This window comes from Physeter macrocephalus, chromosome 11 (assembly GCF_002837175.3).
Source record: "Physeter macrocephalus isolate SW-GA chromosome 11, ASM283717v5, whole genome shotgun sequence".
Lineage (NCBI taxonomy): Eukaryota > Metazoa > Chordata > Mammalia > Artiodactyla > Physeteridae > Physeter > Physeter macrocephalus.
This window is the reverse complement of record NC_041224.1, coordinates 56,698,531-56,714,700: the sequence shown is the minus strand read 5'-3', so window position 1 is coordinate 56,714,700 and position 16,170 is coordinate 56,698,531. Positions and strand designations below refer to the sequence as shown.

The 16,170-nt window shown below is 37.7% G+C and overlaps 1 protein-coding gene across 1 annotated transcript in view; it reads left to right on the top strand.

The window, feature by feature from the left end:
- Positions 1-16,170, top strand: part of HERC1 (HECT and RLD domain containing E3 ubiquitin protein ligase family member 1) — a 212,402-nt gene that overhangs the window by 27,672 nt on the left and 168,560 nt on the right. The window contains exon 2 of the mRNA XM_028494914.2: positions 13,929-14,884. Coding sequence (XP_028350715.1) covers positions 13,955-14,884 — 930 coding nt within the window. The 5' untranslated portion in view covers positions 13,929-13,954. The remainder of the gene's footprint in view (positions 1-13,928; positions 14,885-16,170) is intronic.

Below are 16,170 nucleotides of genomic sequence, written 5' to 3'. Positions count from 1 at the left end.
TCAATTTCAGTGCTTGTGATTGGTCTGTTCATATTTTCTATTTCTTCCTGGTTCAGTCTTGGAAGTTTATACCTTTTTAAGAATTTGTCCATTTCTTCCAGGTTGTCCATTTTATTGGCATATAGTTGCTTGAGGTAGTCTCTTTTGATACTTTATATTTCTGTGGTGTCCATTGTAAATTCTCCTTTTCATTTCTGATTATATTGATTTGAGTCCTCTCCCTCCTTTTTTCTTGATGAGTCTGGCTAAAGGTTTATCACTTTTGTTTATCTTCTCAAAGAACCAGCTTTTAGTTTTATTGATCTTTGCTGTTGTTTTCTTTGTTTCTATTTCATTTATTTCTGCTCTGATCTTTATGATCTCTTTCCTTCTACTAACTTTGGGTTTTGTTTGTTCTTTTTTCTCTAGTTCCTTTAGGTATAACGTTAGATTGTTTATTTGAGGTTTTTCCTGTTTATTGAGGTAGGATTGTATTGCTATAAACTTCCCTCTTAGAACTACTTTTGTTGCATCCCATAGGTTTTGAATTGTCATGTTTTTGTTGTCATTTTTTTCTAGGTATTTTTTGATTTCCTCTGATTTCTTCAGTGATCTCTTGGTTATTTAGTAGCGTATTGTTCAGCCTCCATGTGTTTGTGTTTTATACGGTTTTTTCCTGTAATTTATTTCTAATCTCATAAAGTTGTGGTCGGAAAAGCTGCTTGATACGATTTCAATTTTCTTATATTTACTGAGGCTTGATTTGTGACCCAAGATATGATCTATCCTGGAGAATGTTCCGTGTGCACTTCAGAAGAAAGTGTAATCTGTTGTTTTCGAATGGAATGTCCTATGAATATCAATTAAATCTGTCTGGTCTGTTGTGTCATTTAAAGCTTGTGTTTCCTTATTAATTTTCTGTTTGGATCATCTGTCCATTGGTGTAAGTGAGGTGTTAAAGTTCTTCACTCTTATTGTGTTACTGTCGATTTCCTCTTTTACAGCGGTTAGCAGTTGCATTTTGTATTGTGGTGCTCCTATGTTGGGTGCATGTATATTTATAATTGTTATATATCTTTTTCTTGGATTGATCCCTTGATCATTATGTAGTGTCCTTCCTTATCTCTTGTAACATTCCTTATTTTAAAGTCTATTTTATCTGATAGGAGTATTGCTACTCCAGCTTTTTTCTGATTTCCATTTGCATGGAATATCTTTTTCCATCCCCTCACTTTCGGTCTGTATGTGTCCCTAGGTCTGAAGTGGGTCTCTTGTAGACAGAATATGTATGGTTCTTGTTTTTGTATCCATTCAGCCAGTCTTTGTCTTTTGGTTGGAGTGTTTAATCCATTCACACTTAAGGTAATTACTGATATGTATGTTCCTATTACCATTTTCTTAATTGTTTTGGGTTTGTTTTTGTAGGTCCTTTTCTTCTCTTGTGTTTCCCACTTAGAGAAGTTCCTTTAGCATTTGTTGTAGAGCTGGTTTGGTGGTGCCGAATTCTCTTAGCTTTTGCTTGTTTGTAAAGCCTTTGATTTCTCCGTCATATCCGAATGAGATCCTTGCTGGGTAGAGTATTCTTGGTTGTACGTTCTTCCCTTTCATCAGTTTAAATATATTGTGCCACTCCCTTATGGCTTGCAGAGTTTCTGCTGAGAAATCAGCTGTTAACCTTATGGGAGTTCCCTTGTATGTTGTCATTTTTCTCTTGTTGCTTTTAATAATTTTTTTTTTGTCTTTAATTTTTGTCAATTTGATTACTGTGTGTCTTGGCATGTTCTCCTTGGGTTTATCCTGCATGGGACTCTCTGTGCTTCCTGGCCTTGGGTGGCTATCTCCTTTCCCATGTTAGGGAAGTTTTCGACTATAATCTCTTCAGATATTTTCTTGGGTCATTTCTCTGTCTTTTCTTCTTCTAGGAACCCTATAATGCAAAGTTGGTGTGTTTAATGTTGTCCCAGAGGTCTCTTAGGCTGTCTTCATTTCTTTTCATTCTTTTCTTTTTATTCTGTTCTACGGCAGTGATTTCCACCATTCTATCTTCCAGGTCACTTATCCATTCTTCTGCTTCAGTTATTCTGCTACTGATTCCTTCTAGTATATTTTTCATTTCACTTATTGTATTATTCATCTCTGTTTGTTTGTTCTTTAATTCTTCTAGGTCTTTGATAAACATTTCTTTCATCTTCTCCATCTTTGCCTTCATTCTTTTTCTTTTCCACCATTCTATCTTCCAGGTCACTTATCCATTCTTCTGCTTCAGTTATTCTGCTACTGATTCCTTCTAGTATATTTTTCATTTCACTTATTGTATTATTCATCTCTGTTTGTTTGTTCTTTAATTCTTCTAGGTCTTTGATAAACATTTCTTTCATCTTCTCCATCTTTGCCTTCATTCTTTTTCTGAGGTCCTGGATTGTCTTCACTATCATTATTCTGAATTCTTTTTCTGGATGGTTGCCTGTCTCTACTTCATTTAGTTGTTTTTCTGGGGTTTTATCTTGTTCCTTCATCTGGGACATAGCCTTTTCATTTTGTCTTTCTTTCTGTGATTGTGGTTTTCATTCTGCAGGCTGCAGGATTTTAGTTCTTCTTGCTTCTGCTGTCTGCCCTCTGGTGGATGAGGCTATATAAGAGGCTTGTGCAAGATTCCTGATGGGAGGGAGTAGTGTTGGGTAGAGCTGGGTGTTGCTCTGGTGGGCAGAGCTCAGTAAAACTTTAATCTGCTTGTCTGCTGAGGGGTGAGGTGAGTTCCCTCCCTGTTAGTTGTTTGGCCTGAGGCAACCCAGCACTGGAGTCTGCGGGCTAATGGCGGTCTCTGGGAGGGCTCATGCCAATGGTTACTTCTCAGAACTTCTGCTGCCAGTCTCCTTGTCCCCATGGTGAGCCATAGCCGCACCCCCCCCTGCCTCTGCAGAAGACCCTCCAACACTAGCAGGTAGGTCTGGTTCAGTCTCCTATGGGGTCACTGCTGCTTCCTCCTGGGTCCTGGTGTGCACACTACTTTGTGTGTGCCCTCCAAGAGCGCAGTCTCTGGTTCCCCCAGTCCTGTTGAAGTCCTGCAGTCAAATCCCGCTGGCCTTCAAAGTCTGATTCCCTGGGGATTCCTCCTCCTGTTGCTGGACCCCCATGTTGGGAAGCCTGAAGTAGGGCTCAGAACCTTCATTCCAGTGGGTGGACTTCTGTGGTATAATTGTTCTCCGTTTGTGAGTCACCCACCCAGCTGTTCTGGGACTTGATTTTATCATGATTGTACCCCTCCTACCATCCATTGCGGCTTCTCCTTTGTCTTTGAATGTGGGGTATCTTTTTTGGTGAGTTCCGGTGTCTTCCGTTTGATTATTGTTCAGCAGATAGTTGTGATTAACAATTGGCTTTTAGTGGTATAAATCATCACTGTAAATTAAAACAAAACAAAACAAGACGACAGCAGTTTTTTTTTTTTCTTCTGTGCCAGTGTTTAGCTGGTTCATCAGGATTGTGAATTGGTTGTTCTTGAATACAAGTAAAAACCTATTAGTTTGATTCAGTTTTGTCTATAGTTCTTTACTTGCTTAATAAGCATGTCTGCTTCCTGGTTTATTTGACTAGTTCTGATATTGATGTAGCAAAACAGTTTGTCAGCAAACTCAGCAAGTCCTTTCGTTTTCTAAGTGTACTTACTTTCTAAATAGGGATAATAACAAAAAAAGCTTTTTCCTTTTTAATCAGCTGTTTACTTTTGTGCAGCTAAACATTGATAATTTGTGTGCTTTAATGAGTTAGAGTGCCAAAATCAGTGTCAGCATAATGAAGCCCTGGAGAAAGGAAGTACTTGGGGCAGGGGTGGGGAGAGCTGGATCACAGTGTGTGCACTTCATTTTCAGTTGCAGAACTTTGCAAATGGGCTGTCCCGCCTGCACTTCCAGAAATGCTCTTGATAAGTATCTTTATTGATGTCTTTCTTACATGAATCTCTAAATTCATAAATTTAGAGCTTCATAAATTTATTTTTAGCTGTGCGTGTGGCAGACGGGTGGTGGGGAACAACAAGTTCAGTTTCATTTATTTATTTATTTATTTAGGCTGCACCATGCGGCTTGTGGGATCTTAGTTCCTGGACCAGGGATCGAACCCAGGCCCTCAGCAGTGAAAGTGTGGAGTCCTAAACAGTGGACCACCAGGGAGTTCCTGACAAGTTCCGTTTTAAACATACTGAGTTTAAGATTCCTTTCTTTAAAATTCCTTTCAAGTTAAGATTTAAATCTGAATGGTTATATCATTTTAGCAGTGGATGTTCAGGTCTGGAGTTCAGGAGGGAGACATTTGGACTGAATCATTAGTATATGAGAGGTAGGTGAAAGCCTTGGGAGTAGCTGGAACTACTCCAGAAATGTATGTATGGTGAGAGGAGGAGACAGAAATGGACGGAAGACAGAATCTATGGTGTCTGTCCCCTGTGGTACCACCCCACTTGGAATCAGTTCTTTTAAAGTGCTTCTGTTAAATCAGTTCAGAGTAAGATAATATCTGGGTTTAAATTAGATTCTTTGTAAATAATGAACCACAGACCCAGATTGCTTAGCTCAATTCAGCAAATATTTCTTGAGGTCCCTTTATGTGCTTTACCTTTATGTGCTAAACGTTAGGAATATAAGCATAATCGACACTGTCTTTGCCCTCATGGACCTTATAGAGTAATATGAGAGGACACTAAGCAAATTATCACATAAATAGTACATAATTGCAAACAGTGCAGAATGCTGTGAAGGTAAAGTACTGGGTGTTGTGTGAGCATTTTAAAAGAGGGACCTGATCTCATATGGGTACATTCAGGGATAGCTTCCTTTGGAAGTGACATTTAATTCAATTAGCAATTATTGAGTACCTAATGTGTCCCTCATACTGGGCTGTTTAAATTGAGATTTTTGTGACTAGATGTTAACTGGGTGAAAGAGGGTGGGATGGAGAAGGCAGGCTCTTAGTAGAGGGAGCTGCATATGCAAAGGTCCTGCAGTAGAAAGAAGCATGATGCCTTCCAGGAATTGAACAGGTCTGGTGTGGCTAGAGAAGGGAGAGCAATGTGAGAGGTCAATTCAGATTGCTTCTGAAAAAATTTTGACTTTATTGGGACTTCCCTGGTTGTCCAGTGGTTAAGACTCCACACTTCCACTCTAGGAGGCATGAGTTCAATCCCTAGTCAGGGAACTAAATTCCCACATGCCACACGGCGTGGCCAAAAAATTAAAAAAAAATAAAGAAGACTTTATTAACTTTTTATTATAGAAAAATATTAAACATATACATAAATGGAGAGAATATTTCCCAACATGCATTTCACCAGTTATCAGTTCGTGGCCACTTTATTTCATTTCGACCCTCTGACTATTTTCACTCATTAACACTTCTGACACCAGATGTGTGGATTTTTTCCTCACAGTAACCAATCCTCTAACTCTCTAGACACTGTATGTCCTCCAATTTAACTCAATTCTGATACTAACTATCTGGAATTAGCACAGACCCCATAGATTAAGGGCTCAGTCCCACAAATCTGTCCCCACTTCAAATTCCTGTTGCAAGTCCCAGGTTGCCAGCTTTACTTCTGATCAACTGGCTATAAATTGGGTGTTCCCAATACCTCCTCATCAGGTTTGATAATTTGCTAGAATGGCTCACAAAACTCAAGAAAACACTTGCATTTACTGACTTATAAAGGATACAACTCAGGAGCAACCAAATGGAAGAGATGATTAGGGCAAGGTATTTGTAGGGGGCAGCGGGTAGAGGTGGCTGGAGGGTGGTGTGAAGAGCTTCCATGCCTTCCTTGGACATATTGGAAGCTCTCCAAACTCTGTCATTCAAGGGTTTTTATGGAGGTTTCATTAATTCAGCATCATTGATTAAAGCATTGGCCCATTGGTAATTTAACTCAATCTCCACCCATCTCCCCTCCTGGGAGGTGGGGTTTGGGGGCTGAAAGTTCCAACTCTAATGATGGCTTCGATTTCTGAGGACCTGCCCCGATCCTGAAACTATCTCGGGGCCCCCAGTCACCAGTCATCTAGTAAGCATGCAAAAGATACTTATCACTCCAGTGATTCCAAGGGTTTTAGGAGCTATGTGCCTGAACTGGACAAAGATCAAATATCTGTCTCCTATCATACCAAATGCTCTGATCCACTTTCCTTGCCTCTTGTATTATTTTGAAGCAAATCTCAGATGACATATTCCAAAGGATTTTAAAGCAGGGGAGGGACACAATCAGGTTTGTTTTTTAAAGCACTACTCTGGCTAGGGAGGCAAAGGAGGATTAAGAGATTATTTTGGTGGTCCAGATGAGAGATGATTGTAATTTAGATGAGGGTTGTGGCAGTGGAAATGGAGATATCTGGATAGATTTGAGAGCTTTTTCGGGGGTGGTATATAAGTGCAAAAGTATGCATGCTAGGATATGTGAAAATTCCAAGATAAAAAAGGGTAAATCTTGCCTACAATAGGAGAAACAAACCAACCATGAAGTAGCCTGAATTAGCTGGTGTTGTGGGAAAAGGTAGGGCATTCTTAATGTTTTTCTTTGATGACTTTTGTTCAACCCAACACACACTTTATTGACTGTAGTACTGCATTACTAGTTATCCTTGATACATTCTGGTTTCCTAAACTATGGATGGCCAATTCCTCCTGGAACCTCCTGCTTCTTTGTATTACTTGCATAGCTTTACTCTGAAGGTCTACTCCCAGACCAAGGATGACCAATTTCTTTGTTCTCTTAATTATGGTGAAGCAGACTTTCTACCTTTCTGAGCTGTTGGTGTGGGCCTTGGTTTCACAGCATCCTTCCTCCCACCCACCCCCCAAGCAATGTGCCTTTTACTTTTTTCAAAAAAAAAAATTGTGTATTTGGTAAGATACATATGACATCATATTTACCATCTTAACCATTTTTAAGTGTACAGTTCAGTGGTATTAAATACATTCATGATGTACAACTACCATTGTTGTCCATCTCCATAACTATTTTTATCTTGTAAAAACTGAAACTATTCCCATTAAGCAATAACTACTTATCCCCCTTCCTCCAAGCCCCTGGCAACCACCATTCTATTTTCTGTCTCTATGATTTTGACTATATACTCTTTTTTTTTTTTGTGCGGTACACGGGCTTCTTACCGCTGTGGCCTCTCTTCGTTGCGGAGCACAGGCTCCGGATGCACAAGCTCAGCGGCCATGGCTCATGGGCCCAGCCGCTCCGTGGCATGTGGGATCTTCCCGGACTGGGGCACAAACCTGCGTCCCCTGCATCGGCAGGCGGACTCTCAACCACTGCGCCACCAGGGAAGCCCTTGACTGTATACTCTTAAGTACATCATATGAGTGGAATCATGTAGTATTTGTCATTTTGTGACTGGATTATTTCACTTAGCATAACATCCTCAGGGTTCATTCATGTTGTAGTATGTGTCAGAATTTCCTTCCTTTTTAAGGCTGAATAATATCCCATTGTATGGTTAATACCATGTTTTATTTATCCATTCATCTGTTGATGGACACTTGGGTTGCTTCTGTCTTTTAGCTTTTGTGAATAATGATGCTATGAACATGTGTTTACAAGTATCTCTTAAGACCCTCCTTTCAATTCTTTTGGGTATAAACCCAGAAATGGAATTGCTGAATCATATGGTAATTTTTGTAATTTTTTGAGGAATACCATACTGTTTTCCACAGCTCCTGTACCATTTTACACTCCTGCCAACAGTGCACAAGGGTGCCAGTTTCTCCACATCTTTGCCAACATTTTTTTTCTCGTTCTTTTTTTTTTTTGGTAAGCTATCCTAATGGGTGTGAGGTGGTATCTCATTGTAGTTTTGATTTGCCTTTCTCTAATGATTAGTGATGTTGACCTTCTTTTCATTTGCTTATTGTCCGTTTGTATATCTTCTTTGTAAGAATGTCTATTCAAGTCCTTTGCCCATTTTGAATTGGGTTGGTTTTTTTGTTTTGTTTTTGCTTTTAAGAAGTTCTCTGTATATCTTGGCTGTTAATCCCTTATCAGATACATGATATGCAGATATTTTCTTCCATTCTGTGGGTTGCCTTTTTACTCCATTACTACTGTCTATTGATGCACAAAATTTAAAAATTTTCATGAAGTCAACTTTGTCTATTTTTTTGTTGTTGTTGCCTGTGCCTCTGGTGTCATATCTAAGAAATCAGTGCTAAGTCCAATGTCCTGAAGCTTTGCCCTATGTTTTCTTCTAAGAGTTTTTGGTCTTACATTAGGTCTTTGATCCATTTTGAGTTAATTTTTATATATGGTGTGAGGAAAGGGTTCAGTTTCATTCTTTTGCATGTGGATATTCAGTTTTCTGAGCACCATTTGTTGAAAAGACTGTCCTTTTCCCATTGAATGTCTTGGAGCCCTTATCAAAAATCATTTGACCATATATGTGAGGGTTTATTTCTGGGTTCTCTATTCTAGTCCATTGTTCTATGTGCCAGTACCACACTGTTTTGATTACTGTAGCTTTGTAGCAGGTTTTTAACAAAATTATTTATTTATTTATTTATTTTTGGGTGTGTTGGGTCTTCATTGCTGTGTGCGGGCTTTCTCTAGTTGCAGCGAGTGGGGCTACTCTTTGTTGTGGTCCATGGGCTTCTCACTGCAGTGGCTTCTTTTGTTGTGGAGCACAGGCTCTAGGCGCACAGTTTTCAGTAGTTATGGCTCTTGGGCTCTAGAGTGCAGGCTCAGTAGTTGCGGTGCACGGGCTTAGTTGCTCCATGGCACATGGGATCTTCCCGGACTAGGACTCGAACCTGTGTCCCCTGCATTGGCAGGTGGATTCCCAACCACTGTGCCACCAGGGAAGCCCTGTCTTTGGTTTTAATAGATGAGTTTTGCTGATAGTGATGAGTAGATATGCTTAGTCTTATTGCTGACCGTTTTTTCTGTTTTATTTTTAATACTTCTTTGCTTTCTTCATTTTCTGACCCTTTGTTATATGGTTTATGTTTCTTTGATTCATCTCTATCCTTGCATAACTTGGAAAAGTGTACGAATGTACCCAGATGGCTGGATAGCAGTAATTATCAGGAAAGGAAATTGGGAAATTCCATTCATAGTAGCCACAAAATCAAAAATACTCAAGAAACAGTTTATAAAGAAAGGCACAGAACTTATATGAAGAAAATCTAAAATAAGATCGGATCAAAATAGAAAGGCATACTATGTTATTAGGTGGACAAATTATCATAAAAATATCTATTTTCTGAAAATTAATATATATATTTAATGAAGTTCAAATTAAACATGCTACCTTGGGAGAGGTAGCATGTAATTGAATGAAATAATCTTAAAGGTTAGGGACTTGCCTTACCAGCCATCAGAATATTTATAAAGCCACTGTAATCAAGTCACTGTTGGCATAAGAATGGACAAGTGGACCAAAATAGAGAATTCAGAAATAGATCCTGGTAATGGAAAAAGAGTAAATTATTTTGTTGTTTAGGTCTTTTGTTTCCTTACATATTTTTGTCCACTTGATCTGTCTTGTACTGGGAATGGTATATTAAAGTCTCCCATTATTTGTGTGTTTCTGTCTATATTTCCTTGCACCCCCTGTAGTTTTTGCTTTATAAAAGCTGTTGCTGTGCTATTTATTTGATTGGTTTTAAAATGTCAATGCCAGTCTAATTCTTTTACCTTTTTAAGTTATTTGATCTTTTTGCCTGGAGGTCTTTAGGGTTTTATCTAAATCCTTGAATTTACAAGGCCAATGTCTTAGAGTTGGTTGTTCTTGCTTAATTTCCCAGGTACCTTGTGAACCCTTATTGTATTGATTCATATATATATATATTTTTTCTATTTCTGGCAAGTTTTCTTGGCCGGTAGCTTTAAAATCAGCTCTTTGTTGCTTTTTTTTTTTTTTTTTTAACTTTTTCAGGTAATCCAGTAGTACAAATACTTGGCCTTCTTTGCTTGTCTTCTCTTTCCACTACTTTCACTGATTCGTGTGTGTGTGTGTGTGTGTGATTTTAATTCTCATTAGTTGTTTCCCTGCTCCAGCCTTTAAATGCCCTTTGCTAACTTTTTATTTGAGTCTGCCCTTCCTTGGACAGTTTATAATTCATTCTTCATTTCTGAGAATTTTGTCTTTTTCTTCCATTTCTTTCTTGAGTTCAGTCAACTCTTTTCCTTTTTTTCCCCTTTCTTCCTTCCCTCTCCTTTCCCTTTTCAAAAACCTTAAAAACTTTATTTAATTATTTATGTGGTCTTTTTCTGCTTTTAGTTTTTGAATTTCTGATTCAAGGTTTTTTTTATATCCTCAAATGTTTGTGTGTTTAATTTTTCTTGGATTGTTAACTTTTATTTTCTTATACTTTCTTGTTATCAGGAAGATTTCCATCAGTTGATGTATGTGAACTTTACTGATTTTCTGCAGTAGTTCTCTGTGGACTTTTTTCTTGTTCATTTTTATGGTATTGGTTTTTAAAATAATATTCCTAATTTAATGGCACCCTCTTCTGCCTATATAGCAAAGTCCAAGTACTTCAAAGGATTTTTTTTTTTTTTGGTGCTTTGTTTCTTTTGCTTGAGAGAAGCTTTGTTATATCTCCAATTTTATGGTTCTCTTTTGTCTTGCAGAACTCTAAAATTCCCCCCTCCTTTTTTTCTTTTACCCTTTACCACCCAGTTGCCAAAGAATGCTTCTCTCTTCTTTTTTATCTTTTTTGTCCTCTCTGCATTTCAAGGAATGCTCATATAAATCATACCTGTCTTTTTAAATTGTACCCGCTTCTTTAAATCATGCTTGACTCTTTAAATTAAATGTACTTTTAAATCTCTTCCTTGTAGTCTGTCCTCTGATCTGCCTGGACATTTGTTCAGTATTTTCAGATTTAGTGTGGATTTAATCTTTCTGTCAGTCATTCCAAATCACCTTTAGGCTCCTTCACTATCCTTCCTCTTCTCTCTTTTCTACAGATTTTCTTAGTCTGCTTCTGCTTGCACAAAACCTTGTGGCTCTTGGAGGTGAGAGTGTGTGCACTGGGATTGATGATATTTCTTTTTTTTACAGTTAATTTGAAGTTTTGTCATTCTATATCTTCAAATTATACTGTGGGTGTGGTTTTATGTAGAATTTATTTTTCCTTACTGTTTGGGAAGAAATTTGGGGAGATAATTATGCAGCTGCCATTGTCCTCAGCTGTCTTGGAAGTCTTAGATGACTTAATAAATGGTGGTGGCATAATTAACCATCCACCTGGAAACAATAAAATTGGAATCCAATTTTACACCATGCAGAACTTAATTAAAATTTCAGATGAATATAAAATTCATTTAAAGACTCATATGTGTAAAAAAATCAAAAATACGTCAAGAAAATCTAGGTGAATACCTGTATAATCTAGAGTTCATGTGTAAGGGCGTGGGGATGGTTGGGGTGCTCTTTTAACCAAGAATGGAAAGCAGGAGCCATAAAGAAAGGATGTTTATGTATGCAAAAGATAGATTTAGAAGAAATATTTGCAGTGCTGAGGACAATGATAAAATACAAAAACTTTTTACAAATTGACAAGAAAAATAACCCAGTAGAAAAATATGTGACTAGAAGGACATGAATAAGCATTTCCCAGAAGAGTGTGTCCAAATGACCAATATCCACGTGCTGTTCAGGTGTTAGTAATCAGGGAGATTCAAATTAGAATAACAACATATTCCTTTATAGCAATCAAACTAGCAAAAATAAAAAGAGCAGAATTACCTCTGGCTTGCAGGGATGGAGGTAAATAAGGTACTTTTATATCCTCTGCACAATGTTTAGTAAATACTTAGCCAAATGAAGTGGGAGGAGGCTTATGGTTTTATTTTCCCTCTCCCAAGTACATACTTTCCAAGTATCTGTTGAAGTTAAATTAAGCATAGTAATCATAAGCTTGAAAAGGGAAGAAGTACCATTAGATTTTATATTTAGAATTTAACAGGGCATGTTTGGAAGTAGGAAACTCCTTTGAATTAGCCTGCAGTCTCTATCACTGGAGCTCTTTTTTTAAGAGCTACCTATATCATGAAAATAAAATGCCCTTCATTATGTGAGGATCTTTCTCTACCACCAACTGTTATGACTACAATTCCAGGGACTTGCTTGAAAAGCAGGAGTTAGTCCCAACTCCCCAGCAATATTTTATGATGAAAATTTTCAAACATATAGCAAATTTGAAAGATTTAAAAATGAATAGGCATATATACTCACCACTGAGATTCTGCCATTAATATTTTATTATACTTGTTTTATCACATATCTATCCATATGTATGTGTTTATGTATATGCATATATATATCTTTATACACACACATCAATGCATCTTATTATTTGATGTATTTCAAAGTAAATTATACATATCAGTATACTTCCCCCTAAATACACTTCAATATATGTATCAACTGGAATTCAGTATTTATTTAGGTAAAATTTACATGCAGTGACATGCAGTGACATGTAAAAATCTTAAATGTATATTCACGGAGTTTTGACAAATGTATAAGGCTTGGTAATCCAGCATTACCATCACCTCAGGAAGTTCCCTCATGCCCTTCCCAGTCTATTCATGCCCTCACCTTCTAGGGGCAACTACTATTTAGCGTTAAGTCTTTCTGTGGAGATATGTTTTCTTCTGGGCAAATCTGTAGGAGAGGAATTGTTGAGTCATTGAGTAGGTATATATTTAGTTTTATAAGAAGCTACCAGATGTCTTCCTAAGGTGGCTGTTCAATTTTACATTTCCACAAATGGTTTGTGAGAGTTCTGGTTGCCCTGCATCCTTGCTTAGCATTTGGTATTGTCAGCCGTACTAATTTTAATCCTTCTGGGTGTGTATTAGTATCTCTTTGTGTTTTTAATTGGCATTTTTCTGATGAATATGATGTTGAGCACTTTTCTTGTGCTTATTGGCCATTCACATGTCTTTGGTGAAGTTGTGTTCTCAACTTTTCTGACCATTTAAAAAATTAGGTTGTCTTTTTATTATTGAGTTGTAGGAGTTCTTAATGTATCTTGGATGATAGTCCTTTGCATGATATATGTCTTGTGAATATTTTATCCCAGCAAACTTAGTTTTTAAGTATTTTTTGTCAGCAAATACTTACTGAGCACTTACTGTGTGCCAGAATACAGCAGTAAACAAAATATACAAAAACATTCCTGCCCTTTTGGAGTCACTGCAGCTCCTCAGTACAGTCAGGGAGACCAGTAAGAAAGCTTCTTCAGTGATCCAAGAGATGATGGCTTAGACCAGGGTTTCAGCAATGGAGGGGTGTGAGAACTGTTTGGATTCTGGCTATATTTTGAGAGTAGAGTTGACTAATTGAATTTGGAGTGTAAGAGAGGGAGGAGTCAGTGATGACTCCCAAGGTTTTTAGCCAAAGGAAATAGAAATGAGAAGTTCTGCAGGAGGAACAGGTTTGGGTGGGTGTGGTGGAAATGTTGGATTAGGAATTCAATTTTGAATATAACTTTGAGATGCCTATGAGGTGTCTGTATATGGAGAGGTTAAGTGGACAATTACATATATGAGTTTGGAATTCAGAGGAGAAGCCTGGAGATACAAATTTGGGGTCCATGATCATGTAGAACCCACTGTTAATACTGACAGTGGGACCAGAACCTGAAGAGAAAAGTTACATAAATCACTAATTTTTAAAATAAACTTTTTACTTTGGGATAATTTTAGACTTATGTAAAAGTTGCAAAGATAGTACAGAGTTCCCCTATGCCCTGCACCCATTGCTCTCTAATATTAACGTCTTAAATAACCATGGTACATTTATTGAAGCTAAAATACTAATACCATTGGTACGTTACTGTTAACTGAAGTCCAGACTTTGTGTTTCACCGGTTTGAAATCACTAATTGTAATATATGATGGAAGTTCAGAAACTTGACTCCTTTTTCTTCTCCCTTTATAGAACTAATGGCTGAAGAGTAAATCAAAATGGCAACTATGGTTCCACCAGTGAAACTGAAATGGCTTGAACACCTCAACAGCTCCTGGATTACAGAAGACAGTGAATCTATTGCTACAAGAGAGGGAGTTGCTGTTCTATATTCTAAACTGGTCAGCAATAAGGAAGTAGTACCTTTGCCCCAACAAGTTTTGTGCCTCAAAGGACCACAGTTGCCAGACTTTGAACGTGAGTCTCTTTCAAGTGATGAACAGGACCACTATTTGGATGCCCTTCTTAGCAGTCAGCTAGCACTAGCGAAGATGGTATGTTCAGATTCCCCATTTGCTGGGGCACTTCGAAAACGATTGCTTGTACTCCAGCGTGTCTTCTATGCACTTTCTAATAAATACCATGATAAAGGCAAAGTGAAACAGCAGCAGCATTCTCCCGAGAGCAGCTCTGGTTCGGCAGATGTCCATTCTGTTAGTGAACGTCCCCGGTCAAGCACTGATGCACTTATAGAAATGGGTGTTCGAACTGGTCTAAGTTTATTATTTGCACTTCTGAGACAAAGTTGGATGATGCCTGTGTCGGGACCTGGTCTCAGTCTTTGCAATGACGTTATTCATACTGCAATTGAAGTTGTGAGCTCTTTGCCACCATTATCTTTAGCAAATGAAAGCAAGATTCCACCTATGGGCTTGGATTGCTTATCACAAGTAACAACATTTCTTAAAGGAGTAACTATTCCCAATTCTGGAGCAGACACTTTAGGTCGTAGATTAGCTTCTGAGTTGCTGCTTGGTTTAGCTGCTCAGCGAGGTTCTTTGCGGTATCTCCTTGAATGGATAGAAATGGCCTTAGGGGCTTCAGCAGTTGTAAATTCCATGGAGAAAAGCAAACTACTATCAAGCCAGGAAGGGATGATCAGCTTTGACTGCTTTATGACTATATTAATGCAGATGAGACGTTCTTTGGTACGTATGATAAATCTCAACTTTAAAATTCTTATCTAACAATTTTGGGAAATGTCAACCCAGCTTTTAATGAATTGATGGTAATAGCAAATGATTTGAGAATTCTACTGGTGATTGTTAGGTTAGTTAAATATTTTATGTACTTTGAGTAAAGAAACTTTTATATGTGTTGATGTGAATATGTAATTCAAGGACAGGCTAGTTGTATAGTGTTAAGACCACTGGATCAGGAGTTAAGGTTGTAGTTTAAGTTTTATGGCTTCCTGTGTGAACTTGGGAAATTCATCTTACTTCTCTGTGTTTTAGTAAACTCATATGTAAAATGAGGGGCCTTGGCTAGTAAGTGTGGAGATCTTTTGAATAAAATCTCTAATTTCATCCTTCTCAATTTTTATTAAACATTTACTATGTACTAAGTATTATTCTAGGCCCTAAGGATACAGCAGAGAAAAAGTTTCTTGGAGCTAACAGCCTAGTAGGGGAATCAGACAATAAATATAAATTTTAGGTAGTGTTAAGTTCTAAGAATTAAATTAAGGGAGGGAAAGGGAATACAAAATGATGGGTTCAGGCAGAGATTGGGGAGGGGAAAGGTGTGGTATTTTAGTTAATGTGGTCAGGGGAGTCTCTGAATTGGGACATTTGAGCAGAGACCTGAATGGAGGAGAGTAATGAACTGATATACTAGATCTGTAATGAATGTCTTGTTCATGAAGGAACTTAATTGCTTGATTATCATAAAGGAACTAACTTTAGATACCATATTAAAGAATAAACAGTAAAATATAGTGCAGTATGATCAATTTCAAGAATTTCTGAGATTGAAATTTAATGCTTTTTTGAAAACCAAGAATAAAAGTTTGAAATAACAGATGAACTGGTTTGCAGGGCAGAAATAGAGACACAGATGTAGAGAACAAACGTATGGACACCAATGGGGGAAAGTAGGGTGGTGGTGGTGGTGGTGTGATGAACTGGGAGATTGGGATTGACATATGTATAAAATGGATAACTTATAAGAACCTACTGTTTAAAATAAATAAATAAAATTAAATGTAAAAAAAATACAAATTTGGAATATAAAGATTGAAACACTTATAAGTTGATTTAATTTCAATTGAGTTACATTGATCAGCATTTTTGGTATCCTTTATTACCAAATATCAGTTAACAAATGTATTAAGTTTAAATAATTAAAAATGCCACTTGTAGGGGCTTCCCTGGTGGCGCAGTGGTTGCGCGTCCGCCTGCCGATGCAGGGGAGCCGGGTTCGCGCCCCGGTCTGG